The 22,215-nt window shown below is 36.0% G+C and overlaps 1 protein-coding gene across 8 annotated transcripts; it reads right to left on the bottom strand.

Moving 5' to 3' along the window:
• Positions 1-2,920: 2,920 nt before the first annotated feature.
• On the bottom strand, positions 2,921-21,323 carry LOC112775441 (uncharacterized). Of its 8 annotated transcripts, none has more exons than XR_011877946.1 (20): positions 21,172-21,323; positions 18,530-18,651; positions 18,038-18,196; positions 17,063-17,128; positions 16,859-16,948; positions 16,390-16,689; positions 16,133-16,230; positions 15,687-15,722; positions 15,491-15,611; positions 15,140-15,376; positions 14,803-14,898; positions 14,635-14,700; positions 14,442-14,480; positions 14,189-14,323; positions 11,039-11,391; positions 10,357-10,450; positions 9,743-9,934; positions 5,277-5,397; positions 3,344-3,462; positions 2,921-3,267 (listed from the first exon to the last, which is right to left on the bottom strand). XR_011877946.1 is itself a non-coding variant. In XM_072228147.1 (19 exons), the coding sequence occupies exons 2-18, from the start codon at positions 18,629-18,631 to the stop codon at positions 5,299-5,301; spliced, it is 2,283 nt and encodes a 760-aa protein (XP_072084248.1). In that variant the 5' UTR covers positions 18,632-18,639; positions 21,172-21,322; the 3' UTR covers positions 2,921-3,462; positions 5,277-5,298. The 8 variants fall into 8 exon arrangements, 4 of the variants coding, with proteins under 4 accessions (XP_072084248.1, XP_072084247.1, XP_072084245.1 ...); XR_011877947.1 differs by having other exon boundaries at positions 18,530-18,639; positions 21,172-21,322; XR_011877945.1 differs by having other exon boundaries at positions 15,687-15,737; positions 18,530-18,639; positions 21,172-21,322.
• Between the last annotated feature and the right edge of the window lie 892 nt (positions 21,324-22,215).

Raw genomic sequence — 22,215 nt, forward strand, 5'->3', positions numbered from 1 at the left:
ATTCACTCCTTACAACATACATCTCACACCACCCTTCCTTAATACAGCATACACAAACAACATAATTCAGGCGTACATAGACAACACAAACAAACTATCTAAAAGGACACTAAAGATACATTATGGTATTTTTCATATTCAGATCCTCCTGCCTCCATAAATCTCCTCAGCAGTCCTGCTATTAATGATCGGTGCATTTCCATAATCTCTTCTGTTATAATCAACCTCTCTGCCAATGAATGTGGAATGTTTTGGTGGTGTCTTTGGCTTTGATGAGATGTTCAAGTTTGCAAACTGGTTAGTAAGGTCCCTCTTGTCAACAGAAGGAGCCGTCACAATAGACTTCAGCTTCTCAGCTTCCTTCACCAGTTCCATACTCTTGTCGAATTTGCTTTTCGGCGCTTTACCAAGCCCTGCAGCCCAGCTGTTTGAGGAGGCTGATTTATCTGCACCACCATGTCTGAGCAGGTAATCATCACGATTTTCATATGGCAAAGCAGTTGGACTAGCAGCTTTGTGCCCTCCTTTGTTGCTAAGGTCATTAGATGACACCCTCGCCGCTTCCTTCAACAATTCAAGAGCTTTGTCCATATTATTTGTTGGTTCACTCAGTTGAGTCCCTTTTCTTGGTGGATGAGTCCAAGATACACTAATTGGCTTGTGTCGATCTTTGTTGGTGTAATCACCGGCATAGTCACCATAGCCATTTCCACCATAGTTGACACTCTTTGGGCTACTTCCAAATGGCCTTTGCTCTTCTCTGTTGTTGTAGCTACCATAACCACTATTAGGAGCACCATAACCCTCATTACCCCTTATCGGTTTAAGCTCTTCTTTGTTGTGGTTGCCATAATCACCATAGGCATTTCCACCATTGTAGCCCCCATACTTGGGGCTTTTGATCGACCTATGCCCTTCGTTGTTGTCATAGTCACCATAACCAGAGTATTTGTCGTTTCGATTCGGACTGCTACTAGGCCTATGGCCTTCTTTGTTGTTATGATTACCATATCCACCATAGCCATTAGGACCAGCATAACCATCATCCCGAATGGTGCTTGCAATTGGTTTGCGCACATCTTTGTTGCCAACATAATCACTACCATTGGCGTTGGCATAGGAAAAGGCAGGACCATTATAAGATGTTGCCTGAGGGGAATGACGCCAATCATTTGTAGGAAGACTATTCCACTGCGGGCGGCTAGCTTCATTTTGCACCTTGGTGAGGAAGTCATCTACTTTTCGCTGGGCGACATGATCAGGGCTTCTCTGCCTATGATTCCATTCACCGGATGTTGGGGAGCTACGCTTCTTATAATCATCATCATAATCATCATAAGGTCTACTAGCAACTGGAACTATTTTCTTTTTGGTGGCATAGCCATCAGAGTTAGTACTGGGATCATAATTGGAATTGGGGACAAAGGGAACAAATGGTTTTATAGCAGGTCCTCTAGACTCTTCTCTAATAGTATTGTAGGAGGAGGCACTCGTATACATGTAACCATACTGTGCCATGGCTAATAGTTCTCAAAAAGACACACTACCTAGAGATCTATCCCTTGTGTGATTTGGTTCCAAGAACTCTTGGAACTTCTTAAATAGAGAGAAAAAAGATTATCAGATATTAGAACTTAGAAGACTCCAAGTCCCTCCAATGAAAAAGGCTAAAAGATTCAAACTTAGCGTGAAGATTGGAATCAAATGCTACTTTATGTGAAATCAACATGGATAGGATTGGGATTATATTCAAGTTCTTAAATTGACACTATGTGGTATTGTTGTCTAGGAAAGTGCGGAATCATATTCCATTAATTCGTGGATGAAAGGGGAAAAAATGAATTATGGTGCTTTTGGTGTGACATTCGATTCCTTTCTTCAACATTATGTAAACGGAAACGGTTCATTGACGTTGCTAAACAACATTAGCAAAATAAAGCAAACCCTTTTTCAGTAAAGGTTAGAATCTAAAGAAATCTACAGTACAAAGGAGTATCTACATTATAAAAAAGAAGTCTGAAAAGAAGCTTGACATTGAAAATGGCGAATTTCTGTAATAAACTACTGAGTAAACCTACACTGGTCATACATGTTTAATATTTAAACAGGATACTACTTTCATTAACTTCATCATAATCTGATCACAAATAGTAACGAATTCAATATTCTCTAACTTGATATAAAACAATACAAAATAATCACTTCATAAATCACGAAAGGAATATCAAGAATTAGAATATATGATGAAATTGAAAAATACTATAAAAATTACCCAAAAAAAAAAAAAAAAAAACTAAAGAAAAGGCGGTTAGAACATGAACTATGTGCCATAATTTTATCATGAGCTGTAATATTCTAGTTAATCACAGATAGTGATATCCATTTTTTCCATTACCACTGAAATATCAGTTTCCATTCAAAATTTCCAACCATGTTCTCTGCCGGATGATTGATTGGCTACAGAGCAAAAGTAGTATTATTTACTAAAAGTCTAAAACTAGTGTACCTGATGACTTGGTAGCTCAGTTACCAAGTCTCACACAACTCTATTTCACAACTTACCAAAACAAGAATATACAAAAAGAAAACACTTCATTTCCTTCTATATTACACCTTATTTACTAGTTTACTTTATTGCAGATTCAGCTGAATTGGGTGGCCTAGTCACAACATGAGTAGTGGTAAAAACAAATATATTTTAAATTAAAAAGAAAAACCTAAATTAGAATAAAAAATCTCGCAAACATCAGTGGAATGCAATAACATTTTTTTTTTTTAAAAAAAAGTCCCGTGTTATTCCAGTTTCCAGTTACAAATTTCTAGACTGAGAAAACACGAATACACTTTCGGAGTGAAAATTCAATGTATAAACCACAAAGGAACATCAGCACGAGATTAAATCCCATGAAAGAACTGAGGATAGCTGAGAAGAGAAGCCTAGCATTAGCAGTAAACATCAAATGACGAAACTGAACAATTAAATGTAATAATAAAAATTAGAAAAATCGACAAAATTTCAAAACCAAAGAAAGCAGAACAAGTGAAGATATGAAGATACACCTTGAGAACAGAATTTCTATGGCTATGTATTAAGCACAAGTCAAATGTACAATGCTTTCGTTGTCATATCTAAACCTTCTACCTACTTGAATATATGCCAGCTCGAGCATGATCCCCTCTAATCCTCAACAGAGTCCATTAGAAAACATCTTGCAAGGATCAAAACTTCCATGACTCCATCATCTCCATTGAAAGAAAGCAAACCAGCTGGATATATAATTCAAAATTTATAGTAACAGCTCTCTAATAAAGTAGAATCTATCCAAGCAGGTTTGAAGAATACCACTAAAAAATTGATGATCAGTCAGTGTGGATTTGCAAATCTTCCATGAAGCCACAGATCAAAGGGGCCTCCCAAGAAGAATCAATGCTCAGAAGTAGTTTACACAATAGCGAGAAAAGCTGCAAGTATTAATAACAATAGTCTGTAAATCATGACGAGAAAGAAGACCTGCAAATGATATAGAGTCGGTATAATTTAAATTTATACACAATTCATCCTACTAAGACTACATTAATGATCAACACTCTGCCAAAATTACTTCTCTTTCAAAAGCCTAAGTTCTTTTATGACCCCAGATTATTTAACTTGGGAACAACATTTGCATTAGTTAAAAAAAAAAATCGTTTAGCTACTATGTACCTTTGGGCAGTGTTTGGTTAGTTTCCAATTTTCCATGCCCATGAGAGACATAGACACGGTGACACATCCTACTATTTGTCTGCTACTGCTAAGACACAGATTTTTTATGAACGTAGTAGCGCACAAATGCACACAAAATACATATCTTCACTGTCTGCCTTTCAAGCTGAGACACTAAGACACAATTTATAAGACACGAATTTTGACACTTTTATCCCTAATTATTTTCCAAATTGCCAATTTTATCCTAATCCTAACCCCCCCCCCCCCTCTCCTTTTCTTTTTTTACCACTCTCTGCTCTTCCCTCCTCCTTCCTCTACCACTGCCCCTTCCCTCCATCACCCCCACCCCCACCACCGCCATTGCGTCCTCCTCTCTTTGTCCTCCCCTTCTATCACTCTTCGTCCCACCCATTCTCCCTCGGCTCTCTGTCTTTGTCTTTGTCTGTGCCAACTCCTCGCTCTGCCCTCACCCAGATCTGCTGCCTCTACTCCTCCTTCTCACCCTCTCATTGTTCAAAGTCTGTCATCCTTCCTCCCTCCCTCTCACTATTCGCTGCCTCCCTTCTTCCTATCTTCACTCTTTCTCTATGCAGATGTGCTGCGCCTCTGCCTCTGCCTCGGCCCCTGCCCCTGCTCCCTTCTCCCGCTGCCTCCCTCATTTCCCTCCTTGTCTTTCGATTTTTCTGATTTTGGTAGATTGTTATGGTGATTTTTCTGGGCTATGATTTCTTGTTAATTATAGATGATGAAGAATCATGTGATGGTGGTAGTAGTGGTGATGGTGGTAGTGATGAGGGTAAATTTGATATTTTGATGAGTGTAACTTCTGTGTTTTGTCGTGTGTTTTGTTACCAAACAAAATCTAAAACTTTTGTATTTTTATGTCTATGTACTGTTGTGCCTCTATATCTATGTCCACTTCTAGACAACAAACAAACAGAGCCTTCGTGCACATGTTAACTTTCCTACTAATAAAAATTTTTAAATTTTTTACTTTATTGAAAACATAATAAATGCATTGAACACTTAAGAGTAAAGTATATTTTTTGTCACCAATATTTATGATTTTTCTCAAAAATACCTCTAATATTTAATTTCATTCAATTTTGTCCCTATCCTTACAATTCATTCAATTTTGTCCCTAACGTTTTCAATTTATGTCAAAATTACCTCCTGAATGTTTCAATTTTGTCCCTCACATTTTAGATGAAGTTAATATTCAGGGTAATTTTGACATAAATTGAAAAAAAGACAAAATTGAATGAAATTAAATGTTAGGGGTATTTTTGAAAAAAAAAACCACAAACATTTGGAACAAAAAAATTACTTTACCCAAAACTTAACTATTGTATAATTTTTATTAAAAAAATTAATTTATAACCTTAATATGTAGCTTTAGGACATATGTTAGCTAGACTCAAAAAAATATAGATTACAGAATACCATCATACCAAACCTTCCACTTCCACCTAACAGCAAAATTTATAACAATGAATAAACATAGCCACAAAAGCAATAATATCAGATTTAGCTGAGAAAAGCTAAGCAAAGCTCAAAGAAGCTATCCAACCTCTGAAAAGTGCAATTTGCTGTCACCTTCCTTGAACCACTCTGTAATTTAGGACTAGGTCATCTTGTCTTTTCCATATGTAAGTTTTTACTGTAGCTAAGCTCATTTCAGGAGGCAATATCTGGAAATAACAAATAACAGTTCACTAACCATACTTCAATGAAAAATTGATATGATAACAGCAAATAAATTAATTAGTCAATAACGCCATCGATCACTAAACTCTCTCTAGTTTATTTGGGAGAATCAATATAAAAAAGTAATCGGTACGGCAATCATTTGGGAAAAGGTGGGAACTAATTAACATGACTAAAACATATCCAGTAAAAACAGTCAGTATGAACAAAGCTAAAACTAGTACCTACATATGAAATACAATTACTCAGATCAATTTTAAGGCTTCAATTTAAGTGTTCTATGGTTTCAGTTAGACAAATCTACTATACTGGGAAAAAAAAAAAGGCCATTGTGGTACATAAAATGTTTTAGGGGCAAAAAATGCTCTTCAAGTCTCATTTAGCTGGCCCTCTTATCACAAGTGAAAATAAGATCAATAAAGTATTACCTAAAAAAAGTATTATTGTTGACTAGGACTAGGAGCATATTTTGTTTTGCAAAGAACTGAATAGGAACTGACTTTTGCAATAAGAAGGCCAACCACATCAAAGCTATTGATCATCCAATATCGAAGTTTATAATCCAAAACATTGGAGAAAGTGCAAAATTCTAAGGGTATGTGCTAAGTATCTAAGCATAACTGACCCCACCTAATGAGATAAGGCTTTGTTGTTGTTGTGTTATGTATCTAAGCAAAGTGGTGAACTGGACTTTAAAAACTAGATGTTATGGGGAAGAATCATTCTTCTTAAATATCAAGCATCCCATACTATCCTATGCGGGACTTTGGGAACCCCATAATACCCAAGTCTCTAACAATATACCGCCCGTACAGAGCCAACGTTCACAGCGGCTTCACTCTATCGACAATTCGACATTGGCCAAATGGTAGCCAATTGACTGTTGACTATCAATATTCGGTAGTCACCTTAATCCAGCCTATAGGTATCCCTTTCTATGGTGCCGACAACTAAAACTTCGATACTATTGTTAAGTATCTAAGGACAGTAGGGAGCCCACCTTAAAAGCTAGCTATTATGGGAGAAGAACCACTCTCCTTAAATATACAACATCAAGTATCTCATACTATCGGATGAAGGATTATGGATACTCCATAATACCCGAGTCCCTAACAATGTAACAGTTGGTAACAAGACATAAAGGAAATAGAACCGGGTAGTGCAGAAATGCTGAGACAGAAAGTGAATCATGGTGATAACATTTCTTCTCGGTTTTTGGAATTATATTGAAATGCAAAAAATAATAGAAAGAAAAGAGTGCTGGTAGTATTTGTGAGACTACCCCTCTCCTATTCTTCAATTCTTTTCTTCTGGATTTGCTACCTCAATTTTCCACTCCTACATATAACAAACTCTCAAATGAGGGAACTGCCAAAAAAGGTAAAGATGTCATGGCATCCTTGTAAGTCTTAAATGCCTCTTGAGCTTCTATCCCCCATCGAAAATTGTCTTTCTTGAGCAACTGAGTCAATGAACATGCAATCTTTCCATAACCCTTTGCAAACCTTCCATAATAACCAGTCAATCCCAAGAATCCTCCTGGACTCTTGAGGTTGTTTGAGACAGACCAATCTTGCATATCCTGAGTTTTCTTTGGATCAACAGCAACCCCCTTGGCTGGTGCAAAGCAACACTTCTTGATATTCACAAATAATTGCTGCTGCCGCAATATCTCAAAAACAGTCCGCAAATGCAACATGTGAGTGGGAGTCAGGGCTGTATATGAGAATATTATCAAAGAAAACCAGTAAAAATTTCCTCAAATAAGGCCTTAAACCTTGTTTGTGAGGGCTTGGAAGGTGAAGGAGAACTAGTAAGCCCAGAGGGCATTACCAAAAATTCATAATGCCCTTCATGAGTACAAAATATTCTTTTGCGAATATCATCCTCATTCAACTGAATTTGGTGGTACCTGGACTTCAAATGCAATTTGGAAAAAATCTGCATCCCTCCACTCTCATCTAGTAATTCAACAATAATCGGAATCAGAAATTTATTGAGGACGATTATCTTAAGGGCTTTATAATCTAAGCACAACCTCCAAACTTCTTCTTTCTTCACTACAATAACAAGACTTGAAAAAATACTAGTACTTGGCTTTATCACACCTGATTGCAACAATTCATCCACAATAATCTCTATTTCATTTTTCTGACAAAGGGGATACCTGTAGGGACATACGTGTGGGTTTTTAGCACCACCCTCCTTCAGTACAATCATGTGATCTTGTTCTCTTCTTCCTCAAAGGTAGATACAATTTTCGCACTACTTTAGTAGAAATGAAATTGACTTCAGCTCCTAAACCTACTAACACCACCAGTCCACCACTATGTTATTCTCCCTCTAACTCGTCAATAACATGGCTAAAGTCTTCTTCCTCGGCAACACCATTTTCTTCCTCATCTCCCATTAATAGAGTAAGCAGAAGAGACGTTCTAGAAGGGTCCAAGTTTAGATGGATCCGAATCTGTTAGACCTGTTAGAGACTCTAACTAAAGAGTGGAATGACACTTCTGCTCCATATGTTCTAACCATGTATATACTGAGCTGAGCATTAATTTGGTAACAATACAACAGAATATCCTTTCTCTATTCTCTCTCTCTTCACTTTATCTCTGATTCTCAAACTCTATCACCCATCAATAGAATCTGATATTGTTTGTGTTGACAGATATGTTCAAGATTCCATTTTCCTCCAAATTTGAAACAAAACCCCTTACATTTTCCTTCATTTCATTCTTCATTGGAAAAGTGTGCCACCTTTCCCTTGTTTGGGTTATAATTGCTGATGCTAGCCCCAATAGACTGGGTCTTCCCTGGGCTAGACCCACTAGTGCAACCCCAGGTCAGGTCGAGGCGAGAATCGAATTCGACCTACTCCTTCCGATCACGTCATTGTTTCCCCTCATCTCCCTTGTGTAAACACACCCATATCGCACCAAGTCAAATTACGATTGTCAATTGCATGGGCTCAATTCATCAGCTCTTACCTTTGGTTTCAATCCATTCATGAAAATATACATGAGGATCTCGTTTCCCAGGTTTCATTGAGTTCGAGCTACTAACTCAAAGTCTCAGCGGTATTGCATCATTGACCCCACCTGTCGGACCTCCAACAATGGTTCCAATGGGTTCGCTAGTGCTCCTAGCGGCTGGTTGGAACTCCTTTAGAACAGTCCTGCTTGTGTTTGTTCCTCCCACTACTCGAAGCAAGAGCCTATCTGTTCAGAGAAATCACTACATTGAGCTTCTAACTCTGAGAAACCCAAAAAAACATATCGCCCTACTCAGACAAGCCATCCACATGCATCCTCTCTGTCAATCAATGGAATCCCCACCTTCACAGTATCCGCACGAATAGGAGCCAAAATCTCTGTTCTCTCGTCATTCTAATCTTCTTCATTCATGTTTGGGTTCCTTCAGTCCGTGTGGTGCCGATGCCCTTCCTGAGTTCACTAGTTGCTTAGATCCTAGAGCTGCTTCATTATCAGCTACATGTTTCAATTTTGTTCTAGAATCTGGCTCTCCAACGAATCCATCCTAGCCTCCACTGCAGCTAGAGCACGTTTTAGATACCAGGCTTATATAGAGAGTGAATCAGAGTGATAACAATTTGTAGATTTTGGAATTATATTTAAATGCAAGAAATAATAGAAAGAAAATGGTGATGGTAGCATTCGAGAGACTACCCTTCTAGTATTCTTACTTCTATTCTTTTCTTCTGGATACCCTAACTCATTTCCATTCCTATATATAAACAACTCTCCTATCTTTCCTAAGACAGAATTACCCTAGGATCACACACCCATCCCACTACCTCTACCATCTGGCAGGATTTGTTGCATATCTGGTGGTCCCTCAAAAGATGGAATTCTCCCTGAATAAGGCTTGGACCCTGGTGCTACCTCTATTGCTTCCTCATTTGAACCTTCTTTCCCACTTTCATCATTACTAGGGTACATAATAGTATGATATGCCTTTTATAATGTGTATGGCACATCACAATCGGCAACAAATTGCAATCACGATAGCCAATGGATTCTAAAGAACATATCAATGGATGGATGTGTAGGCTAAGAATATTAAAATAGATCACAAACTTCCTAAGTAAACCCCCTAGAAAACTCTATTGTTTACCAAAAACGCCATTTGACAAAAAATCAGCGATCACATATTTGTATTCTTTTAGACACTTTTAATGTGTATTTTGCATTCCTAACATATATTCTATATGGGTGGCTGATTTGGAATCTGAGTTTTTGAGTGCACATAGCACGGTTGATTATTTACATTGTCATTAGACTGCATTTATGAGAACATATAACTTGCCTGATTGTTACACAAAATTTCAATAGAAGGCCTAATCTTTTGCCAGGACTTGGATCCAGATCGAGTAGGTCCCTCCCGAACTGCTTGGTGCTGTATCTGTGACCCAGCAAGTCCAGGGGCAACATTTCCATCAGCATTCCCATTATCAAGTGGTTTGTCAAGCACCAGCTTTTCTAAAACATAAGTAACAACCTAGGGAAAAAAGGTAAAAGAAGAAAGAATAGCTCAATTGAATGCTCTGAAAAAAAATTGTCTAGGTGAAATATGCTCACTAAATGCATTTAGAAACAAAGCAATAAATCTTTTGAAAAAAGGATCATAGTCAACTACACATCCATGTAATGTGCAAGATTCTAACAGCTATAACTTTTTGTATCGTTTTTTAGCCTTCCTATACTTCTAATATTGGGCTATTCTCGAATTGATCTAAACTTCTTAATGGGGCTTCTACAAATCTTCTCATGTGACCAAATTATTTGAGGCAAGATTCTACTGTATTTTCCACAACCCAACTTTCTTTACAATCCATCAAGTCAGTTAAATGATAAAATAACAATAGAAATGAGAGGGAAACAATTTCCATTTGCCAAATATTATGAAATACTAAAGCTTACTTTATGAACTCTTAATATTCGTGGAGCACTTAGCTTCCCTTGAGTGAGGATCTGAGCAATTGAACCATCACATGGATGCAAAAAGAAACTGCATCTGCAGATGTTATCAAAAAAGATAAAAGAATTCACATTAAAGAGAATATTATACAACTGGTCCAAGACCAATGATAATCACCTAGATTTCCAGACATAATTGCTACCATGGTCAGAAACTCAAATCCACAAAGTTATGCAGAGGTCTATAAAAGTAAGACCAAACAAAATAAAAGCAATCCTTTACTGGAAAGGACAAAAGTTAAAGATGTTCAAAAATGCAATGAGCAACATGGAAAAGCAATCATCAGATACCATTGGATTGAGAAAGCAGACTTTTACAGCTCAAATGTGCAAACTATTTTCTCTTAAGAGTGGTATGGTAAGTACAATTGTGTTTTGTTAGTGTATCTAGTTGTCATTCAGAAAATAGAAACTTAAAATCATCACCGCAAACCTAAGATATGTCTTTTGAGCTCTTATAATAAAATTAATATTGAATCTGGGAAAATATCAATCAATCACACTGCGTTAACAAAATGTGGAAATTGGCGGCCTGTGAGCAAGATTTCTTCCTTGCTACTACAAGCATGGGTTACCTGCAGCATCTTTTTACAAAAAGGAAAGGAACCGGAAGGTAAAAAGTTACTTAGTATTTTCTCTAGGAGGTAGTCGGTTATTCAATAAACAATCCAAACACCACAGAGGCAAGTCTTTCTCATCCTCAGTTCCATCTAAGTCGGTCATTTTCTTTCTCCATGGAACTCCATGAGTTCCCTCCGTAACAATGGAAGGAGGGGAAATAACTGAGAATTCAAACGGAGGATAAACCATAGCATCATTCTCAGAACTACCATCAACCTCAACTCCTGAATGAGCATGACATTTAGTAGCAATATCCTTCAAATCTCCATTAGCAGAAGCTGGGCTTCCTGTTCTTTTCTTTTGTTCTATCAACCACTGAGCAAAGAGACCTTTGAGGGTTTCACGAGCCAAGTTAACCTGTAGAGTAACAGGAACAATCATTAATTGCTGTGATATATTTAAAGCAGGTACCAATTTCGAAAGTTGGTAGACTGTGTTGGCATTCTCAATGAGTCCACAACCCTCCTACATCTGATAACCATAGAAGCACATAATAGAAAACCTCCACAGAAATATAACTTTTAAATAAATACTACATTCATGATTTAGAACATGGCAAGGATAATTCTGGCAGACAGGAGAAAGCATAGTTATCAGACACGGACCAGCAATTGATCCAGTCAAGACACTGGAGTTACTCAGTGGTTCAACCAGTGGGTCACTAGTTGAACCATTTAAATAAAACTAATTAATATAATATTTAAAAATATAATTTAATATCAGTTGTGTAATATATAACTATCAACAACAACTAAGCCTTATCCCAATAGGTGGGGTCAACTACATGGATCAAACGATGTCATTATGTCCCATCATCTATTAGTTATGTATAATAATAATAATAATAATAATAATAATAATAATAATAATAAAATAATAACTGTATAACAAGGAACAGCTTAGCCAGTGGTTGTCAAGTTGTTACACATCCTCAAGGTCCCTTGCTTGAACCCAGGGGAGCCACTTTTTTATAATTGGCGCGCACACAATGACATCAACATGATGTCATGTGCGCATGTCCCAACTGCTGACCCATCTGGTTAACATGTGCATTTCTGACCAGCTTTACTGGTCTGATTGGTTTATTTAATTGCATGAATGCTCAAAACATCAAACCAGGGGTCCAGTTCACTGGTATTCCTGTCAAATCAGCCAGTCCGGTTTGACAACTATGGAACAAAGAATAAAATTGGGAAGATCTTTGTCTACCCAAATAAATACATAAGGAAAACCATTATGTTTTACTGACTGTAATCAATGACACAAGAATGTAGATGAACGATGTCAACAACGGTATAAACTCAACATTATTATTATTATTAATTAATTACATAGGCTGCAAATTAATTGTTATAGTTATATTGATACGTGCTTCAAATGTTCGTGATATGAAGAGTTCAAGAGTTATTTAGAAGATATTTTAGTTTACATTTTTAGAATATTTTATTTAATGTATTTTGATTTTGTTTATTTAATTACTAGATTGGGCCTTATGTTTATGGGCTTTAGGGTTTTCTTTGTTTTAACCTAATAAGAGGTTATAAATACCTCCTTAGCTATTGTAGTCGTAGTATAGAATTTTTAGAGGTTTCAAAACCCCTTTTTGGTTTCGTGATGAAACCATGGTGTGGACAATTGAGGTTGAGGAGTCCTTCTCTTGTTGCATCGGGGAATTGAATAGAAGGTTGAGGAGTCCCTTCGATTCAATTTCCAAACTATGGCGTTGACAAGTTAGGTTGAGGAGTCCCTTTCTTGTTGCGTCAAGAAATTGGGTAGAAAGTAGAGTGATTCTCTTTGTACTCAATTTCAATCTATCATTTTTGTTTCTATTTCAATTTTAATGTATCTTTTTATTCAGTTTGAATTCTTGCCTTTATGTTTATCTATTATTTCCGTATCATTTGGTATCAGAGCTCAGGTATTAGATTAATTCTTATTAATCTATATTTGTTCTTCTTTTATCATAAAAAAAAGAGTCCAGTGTTTGTCGCGTCTTTCATTTTGTTCTTGTGTTCTTGTTTTTGTTTGCGTTTCATTATTTAAAAAAAAAAAGAAGAAGAATAAAGTGAAAAAAAAAAACAAAAAAGGAAGAAAAAAACCAAAAAAAAAAAAAAGAAATTATCTTCCTTATAATTATTGTCCTTTTCATATATTATTTTTTTTCACCTACAAGATTCGAGGACGAATCTTTTTTGAAGAGGAGGAGAATGATACGTGCTTCAAATGTTCGTGATATGAAGAGTTCAAGAGTTATTTAGAAGATATTTTAGTTTACATTTTTAGAATATTTTATTTAATGTATTTTGATTTTGTTTATTTAATTACTAGATTGGGCCTTATGTTTATGGGCTTTAGGGTTTTCTTTGTTTTAACCTAATAAGAGGTTATAAATACCTCCTTAGCTATTGTAGTCGCAGCATAGAATTTTTAGAGGTTTGAAAACCCCTTTTTGGTTTCGTGATGAAACCATGGTGTGGACAATTGAGGTTGAGGAGTCCCTCTCTTGTTACATCGAGGAATTGAATAGAAGGTTGAGGAGTCCCTTCGATCCAAATGATACGGAAATAAAAGAAATAAACAAGACAAGAATTGAAATTGAATAGAAAAGATACATTGAAATTGAAATAAAAACAAAAAAGGATAGGTTGAAATTGAGTACAAAGAGAATCACTCTACTTTCTACCCAATTTCTTGACGCAACAAGAAAGGGACTCCTCAACCTAACTTGTCAACGCCATAGTTTGGAAATTGAATCGAAGGGACTCCTCAACCTTCTACCCGATTTCCCGATGCAACAAGAGAAGGACTCCTCAACCTCAATTGTCCACACCATGGTTTCATCACGAAACCAAAAAGGGGTTTTGAAACCTCTAAAAATTCTATACTACGACTACAATAGCTAAGGAGGTATTTATAACCTCTTATTAGGTTAAAACAAAGAAAACCCTAAAGCCCATAAACATAAGGCCCAATCTAGTAATTAAATAAACAAAATCAAAATACATTAAATAAAATATTCTAAAAATGTAAACTAAAATATCTTCTAAATAACTCTTGAACTCTTCATATCACGAACATTTGAAGCACGTATCATATATATGTAAAGAAATATTAAAAGAAGGAGAGGTACATGACTCATAATTCATCCATTTACCTTATCCTCTTCAGGCTTGCCTAAAATATTAAGGTCAGCGGAATACATCTCTGCAGAAAAGCATTGAGGAGTGTCCAAATGCACAGACAAACTTCCAAGCCTGGTATCCACTGTGAACCATGCAGGAATGTTAACCTGAAGCAGCACAGAATTTTTTTTTATATAAAAAAAAAAAGAAGCCAGAATAAATTAAACTAAAAACCAAATAAAGAACATGATCATGTATAAATTATCAGTAAGCATATCATCATACCATCTCAAACAGCTCTTCCTTTTTCTCCTCCAATGAAACCTAAATGTTCACATGTGAAGAATGAAATATTTTGAAAATCACAAATGAGGTCCATCAGCTAGAACTTTGCAAATAATGAAAACTATAGCTAAGCGTATTCCTACAAACAAGACTAACGTGTAGGTTATCCATCAAAAGTAACACCAATTCTTACCTTCCCAAAATCTTCAATAACAACACCTTTAGTAATTTCGCACAATTTCACTGAACCCGAGGAATCCTATAAAGAAAGCCATTTATCAGCAGTGTGCATAACACAGAGAAAGATTATGAAACTAACAGTAGAATAATATTAATTATTAATGGGTAATGGTATTATTACCTTTGTCAGGACATGCCTCTTATTATTTAAAACTTCATGCTGTATTATAGCAGGGATACCAGGAATAGTCAAGGTTGGTTCTTTATATGCAGGAACCTAACGATATTTATAATGGCAGCAACAAGATGCAAAAGTATTAGTTCCCCAAAACCAAAAGAACATCTAAATTTGAAAAGAAACTTCTTTGGAAGATAGATCTGTGTATACCAAAAAGGAAGAATTACAAAGGAATGCCAAATATGCTTCATCTTTAGAAGCCCATATTCAGAGTTGTGCAGCACTAGTAGACAAAATAATAAAATTGGAAAATTGAAATTGAGAGATAAATGTAACATACAGGAGTAGATCCTTCTAGTGACACCCTCGCTCTCGAAAAGGACAAATTTCCAGCTAAGAAAGAATTGCCACTTTCGAAAATCTTTTGAGGGTTGCGCCCTTCAGCAGGCCATCTATGAACAGAAGAATCAGTTGATGCAACCCATATGCTATCATCATGCAAAGCTAACTGAAGTATGGGGTGTTTGCCTGTACAAAGCAAAACACTTTCCCTCATTTGCAAGTCTGTAATGTATAACTGGAGGTAGAAAAGAATTAGGGATTAGAACATGTGCTCATGATTTCAATAGAAGATGTCACATCAAGGCATCATTACTTAAAAAGGTTATTTATAAAGGAAAACTGCACTCACTGAAAAGTCTCTACCACCACTATAAACATGACTAAATGAAGGAGTGCTGGCAAGAGCCCAGACAGAATCTGTATGAACTGCATAAGAGTGGATACAACGCTGCTGACCAAGATCCCAAAGCCTATACGGCAAAATGGCGAGATGGGTCAACCAGATATAATAAACAAAAATACTTTACAATGTATACACACACTACCTTATCATAGAGTCTGAAGATCCTGATATACAGAACCTGCCATGATGAATGCTAAAAGAATCTTTAGCTGTCGTATGACAAAAGTACTTTGCTATTCAATCTAACAAAATATAGGAAATGAAAGGTGCCTAGTCATATGCAATACAAAATACACCAAACAACATACCATTCAGTATACCATCAACCATAGCAATATGTAGCGAAAATGCCAATGAAAATACTGTTCCTTACTTGCATAGTTGCAAGAAGTTGTGGCAATATATAGAAATACCATGTGAGGAAAATCATATCAGGAAGAGATAGAATCTAAAATTAATAAATAAAATGGACAAGGCACAAGAGGAAGCTCAACCCAAATCCCAGTAAACAACTGTTGGTATGAAAGGGGCGGTGATGGAGAAATTGGTCAAATATTTTGTGAAAATTTATATAGTCACTCAACAAACCTCCCAGTAGGATCCAGAAGAAGAGCCCTGATGTTATCTGTATGTCCTTTTAGCTTCAAAGTTTTTGATCCGGATCTTGGGTCCCACAGACGGACAACCTAGATGAAAATAAAGTAGAAATAAATAAGCCATGCTCTTCATAGTAGAGACAACATCACACAATATATATTATAAGATTCAATATAATATAAGTCAACTAAACGCCGTTTAAATTCCAAAATAAAAAGCAGCAGCCTCAATAGAATGTAACACTCTACCTTTTCTGTGCCACCAGAGACAAGAAGGGTTCCAACTTCATTCATTGCCAAAGCATAAACAGACTCCTTGTGGCCTTTTGCAGCAATTGGAATGTATCCTTCAGTTTGAGTACTGTGCAAGGATATACTGTTACTTGAGCTGCTGCTTCGTAAGGCTGTAGTAGATTTTGAGTTGCCAGAACCATTGATAACATTTGAATTTTCATCATCCATAATATCATTGCACTTTGAAGCAAGTGCAGCTTCAAGATCCCATATAAATACCTCCCCACCAAGGCCACCAGAGGCAATGATATTGCTCTAAAATTCATTAGACTATAAAAGGATTAGAAAATGGATTTTATAAGATACAAACTTTAAAGTCAACTAAACTATCTATTAGATTTAACTCAAGCACAGAGCAAACCAGAACATGAACCATTAGCTGGTTCTGCTAGTAAAAACAATGTGAAAGTTTGAAATGCATTACATTTTTTTCAGCCGCTGCAAGGCAAGTAACATAATCTGAGTGTTGGCAGTGTGTCCTATTACAAACTCCATTGGACAAGGCATTCCATGTCTGGCACAAACATACAGCAATCCAATTAAATGGAGAAAAGAGTTAAATCAACTGGGAATACTAGGGGAAGAGAGTGAATAGACTAGACAAAATAACAGCAAGCAATCAACAGACCTTAAGGGTAGTATCTGATGAACAAGAAACAAGTGTACCATCTCCCACAAGAACTACATCATTAACCTGAAAAATTAAGAATAAATGCTAAAATTATACTTCAGTTCTTTTACGAACTGTGTCAGTATCATGCTTTGTTGGCACGAGGAGTTCATTATTTCCATCTCAACTGATTTAGCATGTAATTGTGAACATTCAAGGGCCTTTAATTGAAAAGATCTGAAGAAACTAGCAACTGGAATCACTTGTGAGGTATATTTACCCAAACAAAAGACATTGACAAGGAAAGAGTATGAAACGACACATGATGAAATAACAGTCAAGAGAAGTTCAGGAACTCACAGACTAGAAATTTTCTCTTTAAGTATTCAAACAAATTTCAATTGTGATTTTAGAATCATTTCTGTATGCAACAGAGACCAAGGGGCTTTTATTACATTACCATCTCAGATTTGACTTTTCTACTATAATAAGACTACTGACATCGTAATATCATAAGGGGAAGAAAAAGAAGAGAAAAGAAATTACTAAAGGCAATTAAAAAGTACATTAACTATAGGTATAATTGATGAAGCACTCTACAAAATGAAACAAAAATGCTATATCAAGATTCAACCATTACAAACTTAAAGATTAAGTACAAGAAAAATATATACATTTCAATCAGATATCATAAACAGGTCAATCCAAGACATCCTATGAATGAGGAATAGAGATATACTGCATAGTAAGCAGCTACCTCATGCTCCATTATATACAACTTCAACATGACCACTGAGATTGGCTATTCAAGCAAGACAATGCATGCATAATTAACATTTATACTCATAAATTCCATCCTATGAAAATGTTAAATAATTAGAGGAGTAACCATAGGTTAAAACAAATAAACATCTTTTGAAGGTTAATTAATAAATCGAGTGTCACTAATAAATGGAAATGAAGAAAATTAAAATGAATAAATATAAGAATTACCCAATCAACATGAGATTCAAAAGTAGCAGAGCACGTCGCGGCATCATCACCTAGTGACCATCGTTTTAGCTTGCCATCACGGCTCCCAGTGAAGAGATAATCGGACACATCAGAGACTGCAGACTTGAGTACAACCAAACAATTTATGCCTGCACAATGCTGCAGAAAGGAACCAGCATTCAAGTGAGTAAGATAAATAACAAAGAAATTTTTCAAATTTTAATAAGTTACAAACTAGAATGTACAAGAATGCATGATTGATGCAGAGCAAGCATCCATTATATAACACCACTCTCAGTATAATTTTAAGTACCCAGCTAAAATTAGGTACCCAAGTGATGCATACATAATGCTGTCAACTCTTAAGAAGGAAATAATCAATTGCATCTAGCTGACAGGTTTATAGGCAAATGTAAAAGAAAATATTCCTGGAGATAAAGATAGAAATTAAAAGAAACAAATGGAAACAGAACAAAGAGATAATAAGTTCACCTTTGTATCATCAGCATCATTCAAAATATAAGTTAATCTTTTCTCCTTTCTAGGGCGAGTTGAGTTGTTTGCTGTGTTACCAGAACTACCCACACGGTGCATTGCAAAATCTATGACAATATCTAGGAGTAAATAAAGAAAATACAAATGGTATTATACTAAATTAAATAATTTACTTCAACCATGTACAACTCACATGGCATAAATACTAAATTAAATAATTTACTAAGTGATTAGCAATATGAGAAACTGATAATTTCCAAAAGTTGAATACTTTGTTGCATCTCATGGGTTTTATAAAAACTTAGGTCCACCACCTTGACCTTATAAAAAGCTATGTTGATGAAACGCCAGCTAGTGCAGTTGCACATACGTGGTACCACAATATTCTAACTTGAGATTCCAGTAGAGAAGATATCTAGATTGTTAAAAAGTTACAATAGAAATAATAAATAAATAAATAATAAGATGCATTGTCATAGTGATCTGATACCAAGTTTTCACTTGAACATCACAATATACATTATAGTAACAGCAAATGCTTAAAATGGTGGTATTGGCATAAGTCAATACTTGATGTTTTGCATGAACCAACATAATACTAGACTGATATTGGCTTATTATAATGCTTGACCAAGAAATACCATAAAGACACAAACACATGTATGGAGTACATCAAAGTGTACCAAAGTACTGGTACCAGAATACGTAGCCAGTATCCATATGATAAACTGAGAAACTCTTCAAACAACTTTTGATAATAAATTAGACACAATTCTGATATGGTATCAGATCCCGTCTTACGGCTATTTATAAGCGATCCACGGATATCCAATCCTGCAAACTTTATACTCAAAATGTCCGGTGCAATATGTCAACAGGGAGAAGGGGGGATTTGTTCGAGTCTCATATTGCCTATACATAAGGTGTAGATGGCCTTAGTAAATGATTGTGACACCCCTCCACCCAAGAACAAACCTTCGAAATTGGATTAGATCCACTTAATTCTAATTGAGCCCATGCATCTCTTCAAGGATATTTGTTTAAAAAAGAAAAAGTGTACCCATGCATCTTAGGTTAAAAGTCACCTTGTTGGATCAAGGATTTCCACACTTTGAACTTTAAGGTAATGCCTCAAACAGACTCATTAGAAAGGTAACCTTGGAGCAACGGTTAAGTTGTCTTCATGTGGCCTCAAGCTCATGGGTTTAAGCTATGCAAATGCCTCTGTCAAGTCAGATTGCCTACATTACACTCTTCGGCTGTAATCTTTCCCCAAACCCTGTGTAATGTGGGAGTTTCTGCACCGGTCTGCCTCAAACGAACTCGTTACACCAGACCCAATAACAAGGTACCAAAATTGTTGGTTTTTAAAAAAAAATAAATAAATAATGTCTCTGCCAATTTGGGAGCTCCAAATTTATCCCCATCACCATCAGCAATAACAAATCTACATTCCACCTTTACTAAAGCCACCAACATAAGAAAGAATTTACTAGTGTTCATCAATCCTTACAATCAAGAACAAAAAGTAAAATTAAAAATTAACGTTTAGGGGTGGTGGTAGTGGGTGGTGGTGAGGGGTGGGGGTTGGGGTGGGGTGGGGTTAGAGTTAGTGATCTGGATTTAGGGTTAGGATTATGATTGGGGACTCACTAGGAGCAAATTTGTCTAAAAATTAACATTTCTTAATGGAAGGTCACTTTGAAAGTTTATTGCAACATTAGGGACATTTGGAAAATAAAACAATTTTGGAAACAATTTTGATTTTTGACAAAAATCTTGAAGACCAAATCAGTACTTTACATTTTATCTTATAAAGAAGGTTTGAAGAACAAAAGTACAAAACAACTCTAAAATCTCAAGGGCACCATCGCTGAGATGTGCAAACACTTCCAGGAAAGTCCCCTGCCTGTCATAGCAACACACTAAGCATAACCCATGGATTTTATGATAAAATGAATCAAGCACATCTAATAACCTACCAAGACAGCAATGCTCCAATGATATCCAAAGCCCGAATGGAAAAAATAAAAAATAATAAAGGAAAGCAAATACTTTTCTTGTACTGAGCCAAACTATAGCACATATACTAAACACATTCCCAAGAACAATTCCCGTCTTCCAATCACTTCTCACCTTGTGCATAAAACAATTCTTTTTTCTACCATTGAATGAGTTTAACCTTAGCCATTGGTCTTTGCAAACTAAAGCCGTCCATCAGACACAAGCTTTTCACTCAATCCAAGCTCCAAACTCCCAATTCACAGAGCTCTTAAATGTGAATCCATATCCAAACACGTAGTTGCATAATGAATCACCAAACACAAACCTGGCTTAACCTCTCTCAAACACCCGAAATCATTCCCCAAAAAACTTCCAGAAAAAACAATATATATTAACCAAACTAAATTAATTTAGAAAACGAAACAAACTAGAACCGTTAACCAGCTAACAAAATTATTAGAGCAGGCATTTCGACGCGGCATAACTAACTTATTGCGAGATGCATAAGATTTCTCTCTACAATTGAAGGAATCGAAACTAAGCTAAACTAAAAGATCAAACAAAGACCAAACGAAAAGAAAAAAAATGTAATAGCAGAAGCGGCAAAAATAAAAAGATAATGAGAAAGCTCCAACCTCAATCAGTGGCGACGAATGAATGTGTAGCACCTTTTTAGCTGCTAATATTGTTTCCACTGGGGGAGCTTGAGAAAGGTTGTTAGAGAGAGAGAGAGAGATGAGTGAAACAGCGTGGCTGTAAAAGGCTAAGCGAATTTTGTGTGGCACCTGATTTGACTCGGTGTAAAACCTTTTAACTGAGGATAAAATTGCCTTTTGGTCTTTTGAAGAAAATTAGAAATTTGATTCTTAAGAATGATTTTCTTTTTGTATTTCATCGAGTAATAATTTTTCTTAAAAAACAAAACATTCATGCTACACATCCATGTAAAATGTGTATCCAAGTTATTTAAGTTGGCCCAAGCCCAAATTCACTTACGCTCATTAATAAAACGTGACTCCACGCGCCAAAGAGACACGAAACCTCTCGTTGCTTCATTCGCGTTTCATTATGAAAAAACCGTTACTTCTTCTTCAACACAAAACCACTACACGAAACCGCTCGTTCTCTTCGAATTTCTCTCAAAATCACTCAAACTTTACTCACGTTTTTTGCGAAAACCACTACTAGAGAAGAATCGCGAGAAGATTTTGCAAGAAAGAAGCAAAAATGAACCACCACAGCAACAGAGACTGACGAAGGTATGAGAAAAACTACTATTAATTTTAAATATTGTAATCTCCCGTTTCTCCTAGTTGCATTTTAGGTTTACTGGATAGAGTTGCTTCGTTTAGTAGATCGACGTATTCTCATTCCATTTTTACAGCGCAACTAAGGCTTGAAATGAAATGTATTCTTATTTTTATTCAATTCAGTGGAGTTGCTATTTTTTACTCACTTGATTGTTAGTATGTTCACTTGACTTCTTTTGCATGCAAAAATACTATTCCTGATGAATGAATGTTTATAACATTTTACTCCGCACATGCATGTTGCTGAGTTCAGTGGAGTTACTCATTTTCATTCACTTGATTGTTAGTGTGTTCAGTTGAGTCATTTTGTATGTAGAAATGATTTTGTTGCTAATTCAATGTCTATTAGGTTTTCTCAACACATAAATG

This window comes from Arachis hypogaea, chromosome 19 (assembly GCF_003086295.3).
Source record: "Arachis hypogaea cultivar Tifrunner chromosome 19, arahy.Tifrunner.gnm2.J5K5, whole genome shotgun sequence".
Taxonomy (NCBI): domain Eukaryota; kingdom Viridiplantae; phylum Streptophyta; class Magnoliopsida; order Fabales; family Fabaceae; genus Arachis; species Arachis hypogaea.

Coding starts and splice junctions, on each gene's coding strand:
- LOC112775441 (XM_072228144.1), bottom strand. CDS start 18,631: ATGCACCGTGTGGGTAGTTCTGGTAACACAGCAAACAACTCAACTCGC. Junction 14,899..15,139: donor CACTAGAAGGATCTACTCCT/GTATGTTACATT, acceptor AAATATCGTTAG/GTTCCTGCATATAAAGAACC. Junction 14,324..14,441: donor AGGAAGAGCTGTTTGAGATG/GTATGATGATAT, acceptor GTGCTGCTTCAG/GTTAACATTCCTGCATGGTT.